General features: G+C 46.1%; 1 protein-coding gene across 2 annotated transcripts in view; it reads right to left on the minus strand.

Annotated features, from left to right (window-relative positions):
* Nucleotides 1–9,853: 9,853 nt before the first annotated feature.
* The window catches only part of RERG (RAS like estrogen regulated growth inhibitor), a 20,076-nt gene continuing 15,601 nt past the window's right edge, over nucleotides 9,854–14,328 (minus strand). For both annotated transcript variants that reach the window (XM_085886861.1, XM_085886860.1), the window contains 2 exons: nucleotides 13,660–13,824; nucleotides 9,854–11,437 (listed from right to left, as the gene is read on the minus strand). In XM_085886861.1, coding sequence (XP_085742987.1) covers nucleotides 11,219–11,437; nucleotides 13,660–13,824 — 384 coding nt within the window. In that variant the 3' untranslated portion in view covers nucleotides 9,854–11,218. The remainder of the gene's footprint in view (nucleotides 11,438–13,659; nucleotides 13,825–14,328) is intronic.

Raw genomic sequence — 14,328 nt, forward strand, 5'->3', positions numbered from 1 at the left:
CCCTTTTGTCTCTGCCCCAAGCAAATAACCTCTTCATACCAATTTAGTGTATAACCCATATATACCAGTTTAGTCAAGAAACCATATACGGTATACCAATTTTGCCAATTACCGATATATACCAGTTTAGTCTGTAACCCATATATACTAGTTTAGTCAATAACCTATATATACCAGTTTCACCAATAACTTATGTATACCAGTTTAGTGTATAACCTATTTATACTAGTTTCGCCAATAACCTTTATTTACCAATTTTGGCTAAAACCTGTAAATACCGGTTTAGTGAATTCCCTATATAGACCAGTTTAGTCTATAAACCATATATACCAGTTTACCAAATTACCTATATATACCAGTTTAGTCTGTAACCCATCTACTGTATACCAGTTTAGTCTATACCCATATATACCAGTTTAGTCTATTACCCAAATATAACAGTTTAGTCTATAACCGATATTTACTAGTTTAGTCTGTTACCCATATAGACCAGTTTAGTCTATTACCCATATATACTATTTTTGTCTCTTACCCATATATACCAGTTTAGTCTCTTTCCCATATATACCAGTTTAGTCTATACCCATATATACCAGTTTAGTCTCTTTCCCATATATACCAGTTTAGTCTATACCCATATATACCAGTTTAGTCTATACCCATATATACCAGTTTAGTCTATACCCATATATACCAGTTTAGTCTATACCCATATATACCAGTTTAGTCTCTTTCCCATATATACCAGTTTAGTCTATACCCATATATACCAGTTTAGTGTGAAGAAAGTAGATCATGAAGTCTTGTCATTACGGTGAGCATGGAGGATTCAGAATAATCTCGCATCTGTGGATTAATCCCGAGTCGTGTTTTTCTTGTTGTTTGTTTTTTATTTAGTCGCGAAGTGCTCATCCGATATAGATCGTGGGAGCTATAAGGCCGACCCTGTGAAACGGGCCGTGTCTGCCTGGGGACGCAAAGCTCACACACCGGGACGTGCACACACTCAAGGGCTTTGATTCTGTGTAAAGGAAAGTGTAAACACATCCTCACTCTTGGCTGCATCGTTTAAAGGCCAAATCAGCACGTTTGTTCAGAGTGAGTGTGTGTGCTGAGCAGATCTGAACGATGAATGGTGGTGGTTCGCAAGTTATGCGAAGCCAATTGGATTCGACCCAAGATTCCAGATTTTCCTGGAAACCAATGGCTTTTTACGAGCCAGGACTTTTCCGTAACGATATTTTGCTCCAAGTTCATTGTCTCACCCCTTTACTCACTCACTCTGTGTCTCTGTCTCTGTCTCTGTCTCTGTCTCTCTCTCTGTCTCTGTCTCTCTGTCTCTGTCTCTGTCTCTGTCTCTGTCTCTGTCTCTGTCTCTGTCTCTGTCTCTGTCTCTGTCTCTGTCTCTCTGTCTCTCTGTCTCTCTGTCTCTCTGTCTCTCTGTCTCTCTCTCTGTCTCTCTCGGTCTCTCTGTCTCTCTCTCTCTCTCTCTCTCTCTCTCTCTCTCTGTCTCTGTCTCTGTCTCTCTCTCTCTCTCTGTCTCTCTCTCTCTCTCTCTCTCTCTCTCTCTCTCTCTCTCTCTCTCTCTCTCTCTCTCTCTCTCTCTCTCTGTCTCTCTCTCTCTCTCTCTCTCTCTCTCTCTCTCTCTCTCTGTCTCTCTCTCTCTCTCTCTCTCTCTCTCTGTCTCTCTCTCTCTCTCTCTGTCTCTGTCTCTCTCTCTCTCTCTCTCTCTCTCTCTCTCTCTCTCTCTCTCTGTCTCTCTCTCTCTCTCTCTCTCTCTCTCTCTCTCTCTCTCCCCCCCCCCCGTCTCTCTCTATCTCCCCATTGGCACACAGGGCAATGACGTGCTATCTAAACTTTATCTTGGCTCTCTTAAAAGAGAACTGCCATTCTGGTTCTGCACCTTTTCCGAAAGCACACCATCCTTTGTGCTGGCATTAAGCCTCTTTGTATTTATTTATATCTTTGTATTTATCTGTAACCATTTAGATATATTTATTTTTGCTGTGCCATGCCTGTGTGGCCCTTGCTCATACAATCAATACATAGGTAAGGATGGATTTAATCTCAAATGTAAGTAAATAATTTCATCGAGTGGAGAAGATAAAAATTTACAAATCACGTGAGAATGCACGGGGTGTGAGGACATCGCTGGCACGGATGGGCCTGATGTCCTGCTCCTGTGATAACAGTTCATCTCAAATTCTTGTGCCTAAGGAACATGAAACATGACATCTATGGAAGATGTGCTTCACCTCATTCTTATGGTCCTTCACTTCATCAGGTTCTTCCTTCTATCCCTGATAACCATTTCTGAAATAATGTGTTTGTCCGATCTGATGGTTTGTGTTGCCACTCTGCAATGACTCCAGTGGACCTGTTAACTATTAGTTGATAATGATACCTGCAAACAGTCCGAGAGGACATCACTTACCTTTGAGCTGTTTAGTATGGGTTCGATTCCCGATCCGACTGTAAATTATCAAATTGGTGTTTCGCAGAAAGGGTGTAACATCACAAAGTGTGCCGGCTCTCCGATGGATATTAAACTGGGTGTCCCATCTGCCAGCGTTACTTTAACACAATAAACAAATTAATCCGCAAAGGTTCGCTTGACCACCTCCTATGTTTGCACTCCCAGGTTCGCACTCCCAGGTTCGCACTCCCAGGTTCGCACTCCCAGGTTCAAGCTCCCACGATTGCACTCCCAGGTTCACGCTCCCAGGTTCACACTCCCAGGTTCACACTCCCAGGTTCAAGCTCCCAGGTTCAAGCTCCCAGGTTCAAGCTCCCAGGTTCACACTCCCAGGTTCACGCTCCCAGGTTCAAGCTTCCAGGTTCACACTCCCAGGTTCACGCTCCCAGGTTCACACTCCCACGATTGCACTCCCAGGTTCACGCTCCCAGGTTCACACTCCCAGGTTCACACTCCCAGGTTCAAGCTCCCAGGTTCAAGCTCCCAGGTTCAAGCTCCCAGGTTCAAGCTCCCAGGTTCACGCTCCCAGGTTCACGCTCCCAGGTTCAAGCTCCCAGGTTCAAGCTCCCAGGTTCAAGCTCCCTGGTTCACACTCCCAGGTTCACACTCCCAGGTTCACACTCCCAGGTTCACACAACCAGGTTCACACTCCCAGGTTCAAGCTCCCAGGTTCAAGCTCCCAGGTTCAAGCTCCCAGGTTCACACTCCCAGGTTCACACTCCCAGGTTCACACTCCCAGGTTCACACTCCCAGGTTCAAGCTCCCAGGTTCACACAACCAGGTTCACACAACCAGGTTCACACAACCAGGTTCACGTTCCCCGGTTCACGGTCCACATTACTGTGCCCAGGTTTGCACGCTCAGGTTATTGCACCCACATTGGCATGCCCTGGTTAGCGTTACCATGTTAGCGCACTCATGGTCGTGCTCCCAGGTTCACGTTCCCAGGTTCACACTCCCAAGTTCGCACCCCCATGTTCAAGCTCCCAGGATTGTGCTCCCAGGTTCAAGCTCCCAGATTCGCACTCCCAGGTTCAAGCTCCCAGGTTTGCATTCGCAGGTTCGCACTCCCAGGTTCAAGCTCCCCGGTTCACGTTCCCCGGTTCACGTTCCCCGGTTCACGTTTCCACATTAGTGTGCCCAGGTTTGCGCGCTCAGGTTATTGCACCCACGTTAGCATGTCCTGGTTAGCGTTACCATGTTAGCGCACTCAAGTTCGTACTCCCAGGTTCACGCTCCCAGGTCCGCGCTCCCAGATTCACGCTCATATGTTAGCCCACTCAGGTTAGCATTCTCAGGTTTGCTCTCCCAGGTTCGTGCTCATGTTAACCTGCCGAGGTTATGTGCCCATGTTCATGTGCCCATGTCCGTGCGCCCATGTCCGTGCGCCCATGTCCGTGCGCCCATGTCCGTGCGCCCATGTCCGTGCGCCCATGTTCACGCACCAGATTCTCGTACATGTCATGTGAGCTGCTGTGAAAGGACTTCCAAACATGCCAGTTGAAGCTTCTTTTGAGGGTAAGTCACATTTGCCCCACAAGTGCAAAGTATTTTGGTGTAATTTTCGGGGCCCTGCTAAGTACCGTCACGGTTCTCTTCACCAGGGTTTCTCTGGGCATTGAGCCATGCAGACTGCAGTGAGTGTGACTCATAGCACAGTTCAGTTTGAGTGCAAATCAGACTTGACTGGCTCACATTGCTTTAATGTCCCCTACCGCAGGATCGGCCGGAGAGCCCGAGGTAGCCTGTTCGGCACCCTTGTGTTCATCACGCCCATCAACCATGTCCCAGGTTCATGAGAAAACCCTCTTTTCCTCTTCGCAGACGATTTGACATGATATTTCCGTGTGTCTCCCCGACCTAAAGACCGACCCGCAGATGTGGCATCTCCTCTGAAGACCTGGGAAGTGTCAGATACTTGTGGCATGACACATGGAACATCGACATTCAATCCAGACGGACACACGTCCTCTCCGTCCTCCCTGGAAGCATTGTCAAGCGAATCATTCCGTGAGTTGATGAACCCCGTGAAGTGGTTCGAATCCCTCTGCCATAAACCGCAGGAATTCGTTTAAACGGTGGAGACGTGACCGCTTGAGCCTGACATCCTAACCGGGGATTTCAGGCTCGTTAAGCGATTTAGGACGAGATTCGTGGTTGTGCCTCATTTCGTGCAGCGAGTGAAGACGCGCATTTGTGACGTGTCGTGCGGGCCGTGCTCACATCCTTATAAAGCTGCTGGAGTCGGCTCCAGGGCATGAGGGACATGCCATGCGTCGCACGAGACCCTTCCACGGGCCGATGTCCCTCATTTGCTCCGAGCGCTCCCTCGGGGCCTCTCCGCACCGTTTGGAAGCGATGTTGGCGTCGAGTTGCTCCGATTACCGACGACATGTTTGTTTATTCATCTGAGTCGCTGAACCCTGATGACAACTAGCAGATCCATCATGATAATGGTCTTCAGGCTGTCCTCCCGCCCCATATCTTCATTGTATGTATGGCCAACAATCCTGGGTCCACCCACGGAACTGTTTGGCGGACATGACCCAAAACGCTTCGATTTGTGGGGATTATCACGATGATCGACCTCTTCGGTCTTCGATGAAAACCGGCGGAGTTTAGGGTAGTGGAAGCCCCGTTGACAATGTGAAAGAACGACATGAGAGGACACAACCTGTGGGCCGTACCTGAAGCCTGCAATGCAGGTATCCTCCACGGTTGATGTGGTGACGATGACGTAAGAGTTTTATCCAAAAGGAACCGGTTAATAAAGCGTGGGAGTCGCTCACCTCCATTGGCCTGTGTTTTCCGGACAAGGACGTCGAGCAGAACGTGGTGAATGGACGTGGATGAAGGGTTTACATGAGCCTGAACCTCCACTTGGAATAACATACATATATGAGCGACACGTGCACATTATGATAAATACAGGGGTTTGAACACGTGGTTCATCATCACGTGTCGCCAGTGCATGTTGGACTGAACGTGATAAATGACGATGTACGAGTAACCCACGAGGTGTGTCCGGTATGTAGAGGTGTGAGTGTTTCCATGAGGTGTGTGAGGTACAGAGTCGTGTGAGTGTATCCATGAGGTGTGTGTGTATCCCTGAGGTATGTGAGTGTATCCATGAGGTGCGAGAGGTACAGAGGTGTGCGAGTGTATCCATGAGGTGTGTGTGTATCCATGAGGTGTGTGAGTGTATCCATGAGGTATGTGAGTGTATCCATGAGGTGCGAGAGGTACAGAGGTGTGCGAGTGTATCCATGAGGTGTGTGAGAATATCCACGATGTTTGAGTGTATCCGTGAGGTGTGTAAGTGTATCCATGAGGTGTGTGAATGTATCCATGAGGTGTGTGAGTGTATCCATGAGGTGTGTGTGTATCCATAAGGTCTGAGAGGTACAGAGGTGTGTGAGTGTATCCATGAGGTGTGTGAGTGTATCCATGAGGTGTGTAAGTGTATCCATGAGGTGTGTGAGTGTATCCATGAGGTATGTGAGTGTATCCATTAGATGTGTGAGTGTATCCATGAGGTGTGTGAGTGTATCCATGAGGTGTGTGAGAATATCCACGATGTGTTTGAGTGTATCCATGAGGTGTGTAAGTGTATCCATGAGGTGTGTGAGTGTATCCATGAGGTATGTGAGTGTATCCATTAGATGTGTGAGTGTATCCATGAGGTGTGTGAGTGTATCCATGAGGTGTGTGAGAATATCCACGATGTGTTTGAGTGTATCCATGAGGTGTGTAAGTGTATCCATGAGGTGTGTGAGTGTATCCATGAGGTATGTGAGTGTATCCATGAGGTATGTGAGTGTATCCATTAGATGTGTGAGTGTATCCATGAGGTGTGTGAATGTATCCATGAGGTGTGTGAGAATATCCACGATGTGTTTGAGTGTATCCGTGAGGTGTGTGAGTGTATCCATTCGGTGTGTGAGTGTATCCATTTGGTGTGTGAGTATCCACGAGGTGTGTGAGTGTATCCGTGAGGTGTGTGAGTGTATCCACGAGGTGTGTGTTTATCCGTGAGGTGTGTGTGTGTATCCGTGAGGGGTGTGAGTGTATCCATGAGGTGTGTGATCCCGTGAAATGAAATTTGACGATATAATAATACAATGCTGGACGAGTTTTTGTCACAGAAGTCTCATCCTGAATGAGCCTGCCTTGTAAAAAGAAGCCAAACTCTGCCCAACAACCACGAACACAACACTCGTACACGTGTGAAGTAGTGACGAGGCCGAGTAAACAATGGCGTTCACACTGTACAGCTTGCATTCGTTCCGCCAGCTTGGTTCGGAACAAAGCACCAACTGTGGGACGGCCGGCTTAATGAAAAGCACCTGATCATCGTGGACAATGTTAACATCGACACTCCAAATACACATGAGAAGGACGCCATGCTCCACGATGCAGCACCACCTCCACACACTGCGTCAGGGAACACTTTCTGTATAAGGAAGAAAAATCCATAACGAGATGGCTCAGAGCGTGAGCACGTAACCAACAAGTTATCCTGCCATCTCTTATCACATTAACAAAAGGTTATCCTTCCATCTCTTATCACATTACCAACAAGTTATCCTGCCATCTCTTATCACATGACCAACAAGTTATCCTGCCTCTATCACGTTACCAACAAGTTATCCTGCCTTCTCTCATCATGTTACCAACAAGTTATCCTACCATCTCATCACATTACCAACAAGTTATCCTGCCATCTCTTATCATGTTACCAACAAGTTATCCTGCTTTCTCTCATCATGTTACCAACAAGTTATCCTACCATCTCATCACATTACCAACAAGTTATCCTGCAATCTCTTATCACCTCTTCCCTCTCTATCCCCCAAGGAGGGCGACCTTCCGAGTGCTGGACCAACTCAACACCACTGATTGTAACCCACTCCTGATTGGATCGCACGCCTTTCGGATGAAAGATGGAAGGTTAAAAGTTTAGGATTCGAACCTGGCACCAACGGTTTAAAAAACGTATTTTTATTGTTCAGATTTATTTTTCTTTTTAAATTTTTATCACTTTTAAAACTTTTTCAAACTCAAAGTTTTCGTTTGGCGAAACATTCATCAGGTGAGGGCCCTGTCACACCTTGACGTTTTAGCCAGCGTAAGGCAACGTATCAAAATGTATGTAAAGCCGCTGGCACACCTTGACGATTTAGCCAGCATATGCCGACGTATGAAAAATTTGTCTAAAACGCTGGCACACGTCGAATATGTTATGGGTAAGTTTTGTATACGTAAAGAGCATGCTGAAGCACGCTGGCATACATCGTAGTACGCCAAGCTCGTCGACAAAATTTAACATGCTCAAAATGTTTCAACGTATGCCAGCGTATGACTCACACATTCCGCATACGCTGGCCATAAGTTGTAGGCACGTTACGCGGTCGTTGACACACGTCGAGGCACGTTACGCGATCGTTGACACACGTCGAGGCACGTTACGCGATCGTTGACACACGTCGACGCACGTTACGCGATCGTTGACACACGTCGACGCACGTTACGCGATCGTTGACACGTCGAGGCACGTTACGCGATCGTTGACACGCGTCGAGGCACGTTACGCGATCGTTGACAAACGTCGACACACGTTACTTGTAAGTTACTCATAAGTCGAAACACATCGAGGTAATGTTTGGCATACCCAAAACTTATTTCTAACCTATGGGTAACGTGTTGTCGGCACGTTACGGATCGTTGCAGCACGTCGACACACATTAATTATAAGTTACTCATAAGTCTAAACATGTCGAGGTAATGTTTCGCGTCAGTGTTCCAGACTCCATGTTTTTTTTTTCTTCGGCATGATGGTGATGTTGACGCTTCGATTTCTAGTGCGGTTATGATTTAAATCGTTGAGCGGCAGCCTTTTAATTATATCATATTATAACCGCACTAGAAATCGAAGTGTCAACATTACCATCATGCCGAAGAAAAAAAAAACCAAAAAAAAAAAAAACCATGGAGTCTGGAACACTGACGGGTTCCTCCTGTGTGAAGTCCATTTTTATATACCAATTCCCCTAAACGCTGCCAATACGCCATTATACGGTAGCTGTAAGTGAGAAACGCGTTCAGTAAGTTCTGTGGTCGTCCGGAACACATCAAATACGTCTACATACGTCAATATGCGTTGGAGATATGTTACACATAGGTTCAAAGCACGTTACTCATAGGTTAGAAATAAGTTTCGGGTACGCTAAACATTACCTCGACGTGTTTCGACTTATGAGTAACTTACAAGTAATGTGTGTTGACGATCGCGTAACGTGCCTACAACTTATGGCTCGCGTATGCGGAACGTGTGTCATACGCTGTCATACGTCTAAAAATTTTGAGCATGCTTAAAATTTGTCGACGTACTCGGCGTACTACAACGTATGCCAGCGTGCTTCAGCGTGCTCTTAACATATTCAAAACTTACCCATAACGTATTCGACGTGTGCCAGCGTATTCGGCAAATTTTTCATACGTCTGCATACGCTGGCTTAAACGTCAAGGTGTGACGGCCTTGACACTTCGATGTCTCGTGCGGTTATGATTTGAATCGTCGAGCGGCAGCCTTTTAATAGGCTACGCCACGTGATCATCGGCGATACGCTGCCGCACTATGCATACGTTAGACTATCGTTGGGCATAAGTTGTGAACGCCAACAACACGCGAAGCATTCGTTGATATAAGTTATCTATATGTTATCGAAACGTTCTGTGTACGTTACTAATACGTTATGCATACATCCAACTTGTTATGAATATGCCAAAAACTGAAAAAACATCAATAGTTCAGCGTATGCCAGCGTTTTACATACGTTTTGATACGTTGCCATACGCTGGCTAAAACGTCAAGGTGTGATAGGTGCTTAAAACGCTGGCGTACGCTGAACTATTGATGTTTTTTTCAGTTTTGGGTAAATCCCTATGAAGGTAAATGACACCAGGTGAGTTATATTGTCTTATCCCCAAGTACATAGCATCAGGTGAGTTTCATGACTGGATATTATCTCCACGAGATACAATGGCATCAGGTGAGTTATATTACTGGATTCTATCCCCAGGTGCGTTTTATTGCACAGTCTTATCCCCAGGTAAATACCATCAGGTAACTTTTATGACTGGATCTTATCCCCAGGTATATCGCACCAGGTGAGTTTTATTACTGGATCTTATCTCCAGATGTAGAGCATCAGGTGAGTTTCAGTGCCTGGTCTTATCCCCACGAAGGTAAATGGCCAACATTTGCAAGAGGAAACCATTGGCCCTTCACTCAGGTTGTCGTCACAAAGTAACAGGAGTTGTATGTTTCACACAAAAAAAAAACAATCTTCACATACTTCAAATGGCATTTCAAAATTGCAACAATTGCTCTTTATTAGCAATATAATTACTGCCATGGAAGTCAAAATGACTGCCGCACACCTTTCCGCCAAGTCCTCCAAACTTTGTTTGAATAACCAAAATAAATAAATAAATCTGTGGACAATCATTCATTCACGAGGTTTTCAATGAAGAGGCCATTTTCCCGGTTATTTCTCATTCCCCTTCCTCGTAACGACGTTTACAGTGATTGTTCAATGCGTGATTTAAAACTCACAGACTTGTCACAGATGTTGTGAAACAGCAAATGCTGTCACAGCTCATCGAGGACAACACGAAATGCTTTTACGAATCCCTACCTGTGAGTTAGTCGTGACAGGGTGGGTGGTACAGAGGGAGCAGACAAGCAGCGCACTTTGAGATGAGTCTGGGTTCGACTACTGACCCAAATATTAACTGTCCTATCGGTGCTCCACAAGTGGGTTGTGACGTCACAAAGTGAACCGTCCGGTAGATGGACGTTAAGCCGTTTGTCCTGCCTGCCAGCATTAGTTAGTGAACGTTAGACCCCACAGTTTTTTTACGGGGCAGGTGAGTTATTTCCAGCATCCTGAAGAAATTCCAAATTCATGTTCAAATCACCTACAGTTGAACATCGGGAGGCTCAGGCCTGGCCAGACAGTTTCGTGAACGACATGAGAAAAACGTCCCCCTGGCCGACCCCACTAAGAGGTGAGACTAGCTCGATCCCTTAACACAGTCGCACAGCTAATCACAAGGGAAAGGCTTTTAGTGGAATGAATGAATAATGAAAAGAGGGAACGTTTTATCCCGCAGAATGAAGACAGTGCAATGGCCTGGTTCACTTAAATGTGTCAAAACTTTACAACTTTAATATCATTTCCTTAAATTAAAATCTAATATCAATATACACAAAGCGCAGAGGGTTGTTTTTTTGGAGAATGTTTGCTAATGACAATGGAATGATGTCATGTGATACCACAGGCAGGCTACAGGTATGTGAAGGTGATTTTTGTTCAGACTCCATACTCCATTCTGGCTACCTCTTTGTCCGGACACAACATCTGCTCCCCTCTTCCAGATCGGGCCCGTGGCTCTGTTAATGAAAGCCGGCTATCCATATCTTGGATTAGGATCATTGCAATGCTATATTTTCACTGCCACTAGAAAACATCAAGGAACACACCTGATTTGGAATGCATAACAGTATGTAAATAATCCAGGCGCGTAAGTTAGCTCGACATGCGATCTGTCCTGCTCAGAACTTCGGTTAACATGGCGGAATAGGCAAATAAAGCAGAGCATCTAAGATGGCGGATGGACGAGTTTCCTGTATTGTGTTAAAGCTTCGCTCGAGTGGCCGACAAGTCTCCTGCAGGTCTAACTGCCAATCTTGGTTAACATTTTGCTGAAGGCCTGCCGGACGTGCGTGGTCGAGCTGCGTCTGCGGGGCCGGCTCTGGGCGGCACGGATGCGTCGGGTCTCACGGGCAAGTTCCAGGAAAGCCTCTGAAAGGCCTCCCTCACTCGTACAGGCCGAGCACTCGAAGAATCCGGCGCCGAGCTCCATAGCAGCTTGCTCACCCTCTTCAAAACTCACCTGTTTCACACGGACACCCTCCGTAAACAAGGTCACAAGCTACAGATTTGTGCATTCAATACTAACATTATGTATAAATGTTTTAGGAAACCCAGATGATAAAAGGGTGCTGGCCGAGTGGTCCTTGTTCGTGAATGGATATTGGACAGAGAATCGATTACGAATTTGACCCCAGATAATGGTAGTAGAAGGGAACCCATCTGAGGGACAGTGCACTCGATGATGCAATGGCCTGGCTGTGAAACACCAATGAACAGGTTTACAATCGGGTCTGGAATTGAACCCAGGCGAAACACTTCAAAGGCAAGTGCGCTACCTCTGGACCATCCCGAAAATGAACTCTCCTCGTGTAGACTATCCTGGTGTCTCTATCCCAACACTAGAACATAACAATGTATGCCAGTCATGACAACTTCCATGAAAACCAAATGGGATTGGAGAGAGCAAAGTATCATTTTTGTGTAAGAGAGGAGAGGGGTCCTTGGGGTTTAGGGGAGGGCAACGAATTGGAAGAGAAGTAAAAATTCAGGAAGGGGTGACATTAAGTGGATGAGCCTATCTGAGAAGGAATATTGAGAGAAGGTGCACGTCAGGGGGGTGCATGTGGGGAGGGTTCACGTCAGGGGGTGCATGTGAGGAGGGTGCATAAGCACAGCTGAGCCCATCTTCAGACATACCTTGCAATCATCTATGCCACGAACATCCATCTATTATCCCTACCTCGAGGTATTTCCCTTATTAAAACTGTTAAACTATTCTTCCTCCCACGACTCTTCCTGAAAAACAATTCCCCACACCAACAAGCTGCCGTCTTGAGTAATATCCCCAACTTCCATGTATCTAATTTATCAATCCCCTTTGCTGAGTCATGTGATGCTGTCCTGAAACAACCATGTTCATGTGATGCTGTTCTGAAACAACCATGGCCATGTGATGCTGTCCTGAAACAACCATGTTCATGTGATGCTGTCCTGAAACAACCATGTTCATGTGATGCTGTCCTGAAACAACCATGTTCATGTGATGCTGTCCTGAAACAGCCATGTTCATGTGATGCTGTCCTGAAACAGCCATGTTCATGTGATGCTGTCCTGAAACAACCATGGCCATGTGATGCTGTCCTGAAACAGCCATGTTCATGTGATGCTGTCCTGAAACAACCATGGCCATGTGATGCTGTCCTGAAACAACCATGTTCATGTGATGCTGTCCTGAAACAACCATGTTCATGTGATGCTGTCCTGAAACAACCATGTTCATGTGATGCTGTCCTGAAACAACCATGTTCATGTGATGCTGAAGCCCCTCCAATACCTCAAAATCTTTCCAGGTGTGGTTGGACAATGCTATTATTGCATTGTCTATTTCAGCCAACTTGGTTATGATATCATTGTGCTGAAGATGAAAGAAGAGACAATGCACGATTTGAGACACCATTTTGTTTTAGCGATGGCTCTTCCTCGAGCCTGCCCTGATTTGCTGTAGTAAGCAGTGTGTTGAGTATTATGAAGTACAGTACTTGACCACCCAGATGATAAAACAGCATCCATTGACTAACCAGTCACCCCGATGTAGTTTGATCTCACCAGAACCAACGAGAATGGGCCAGAGCAAGGAATCTGCCAATTTATTTGTTTTTTTGGTTCGAGCATGCGCTCTGATTATGGGAGGTCGGTGATTCGAAGACTTTAAAAATGGTATGTGCTGCTTTCTTGCTTGATGCTCGGCATTTAAAAGGGATAGAAAAACGGACAAACAACCATAAGGAGCTGGATGAAACCGAACTAACCCTAACCCTAACTCTAACCGTCGTGCTGGCTTGATGGGCCTCATGACCTTCTCCCAAGTGGAAGTTCCTTGTGAGGATTCAACAAGTGTCAGGGTTCCTAAGGAGCTGGATGAAAGGGGAGGGGTGGGGAGATTCCAACGTTCTGATGACGAGGTGGAGGGAGACATAGGGGACAAGGGACCTGAAACTGATTGTGTTCCTCACTCAAAACCGGTGGACACGTTCATATCGGCCATCATATTCATTCGGTTTGAGAACACATCAACCATCGTGTGATGAGAAGGGTAAAAATACAAATCAATTTGATGAATGGGCCAAAGGCATTTCCATGTGAGCTTATATTTTAAACACCCTGGTGGTGAAACACTCATCATGGTGTGACCTGAGTGTGTGTACAGTATGGGTGTTGAAATCCATAAAACTTGATTCTCACCTGGCGTGTGTGCTCCAGGTCTATCTTGTTTCCCAAAAGCACCACAGGTAGCGGACGTGCTGCGAGCGCCTTGATGTGCGAGGCATGGGTGAGGCTCGCTCGCTCCGTGATGTCATACACCAGGAGAAGAGCATCGGCCCATGCAGTCCAACTTCCAGATTCATCCTGAGATGAACATCAGGAAAATGAAGATCGGAGGAGGTGGGGGCAGGCAGGTGAAGAATTTCAATGTACAGGTGTTTGTAAGTAAATAAATAAATAAAACCATCATGCTGGTTCGCATCTCAAACAATTGAACATCGATTATTTAATGAAATAACTTCGTTTAAAAAGAATTCAAGATCATTTTATAAGGTGTTAAGCAGCGCAGCTCTTAAGTAGCATGATACTCACTTTTAGTTTTTTTTCTCTGGGTTCGATTCCCGACCTGGATGCTTCGCAAGTCAGGCCTATGCCATCCTTCTTCGGGACGTTAAGCTAGTTGTCCCATGTGTTGTCATTAGCTTGTGGACATTCAAATAAATCCCACTTTAGAGATTATAGGAGAGTAGATTAAGTGTTGGTACCCTGAGCAAATTCCAAATTGCTGTCACGACCAAGGCCTGCTTTAAGCATGTCCTGCGATGCAGTCGAGACTCGCCCAGGAGAAGTTCTCAGTTATGGAAAGTT

Source organism: Eptatretus burgeri, chromosome 6, assembly GCF_056783735.1.
Source record: "Eptatretus burgeri isolate ZD-2024b chromosome 6, Ebu_testis_v1, whole genome shotgun sequence".
NCBI classification, from domain to species: domain Eukaryota; kingdom Metazoa; phylum Chordata; class Myxini; order Myxiniformes; family Myxinidae; genus Eptatretus; species Eptatretus burgeri.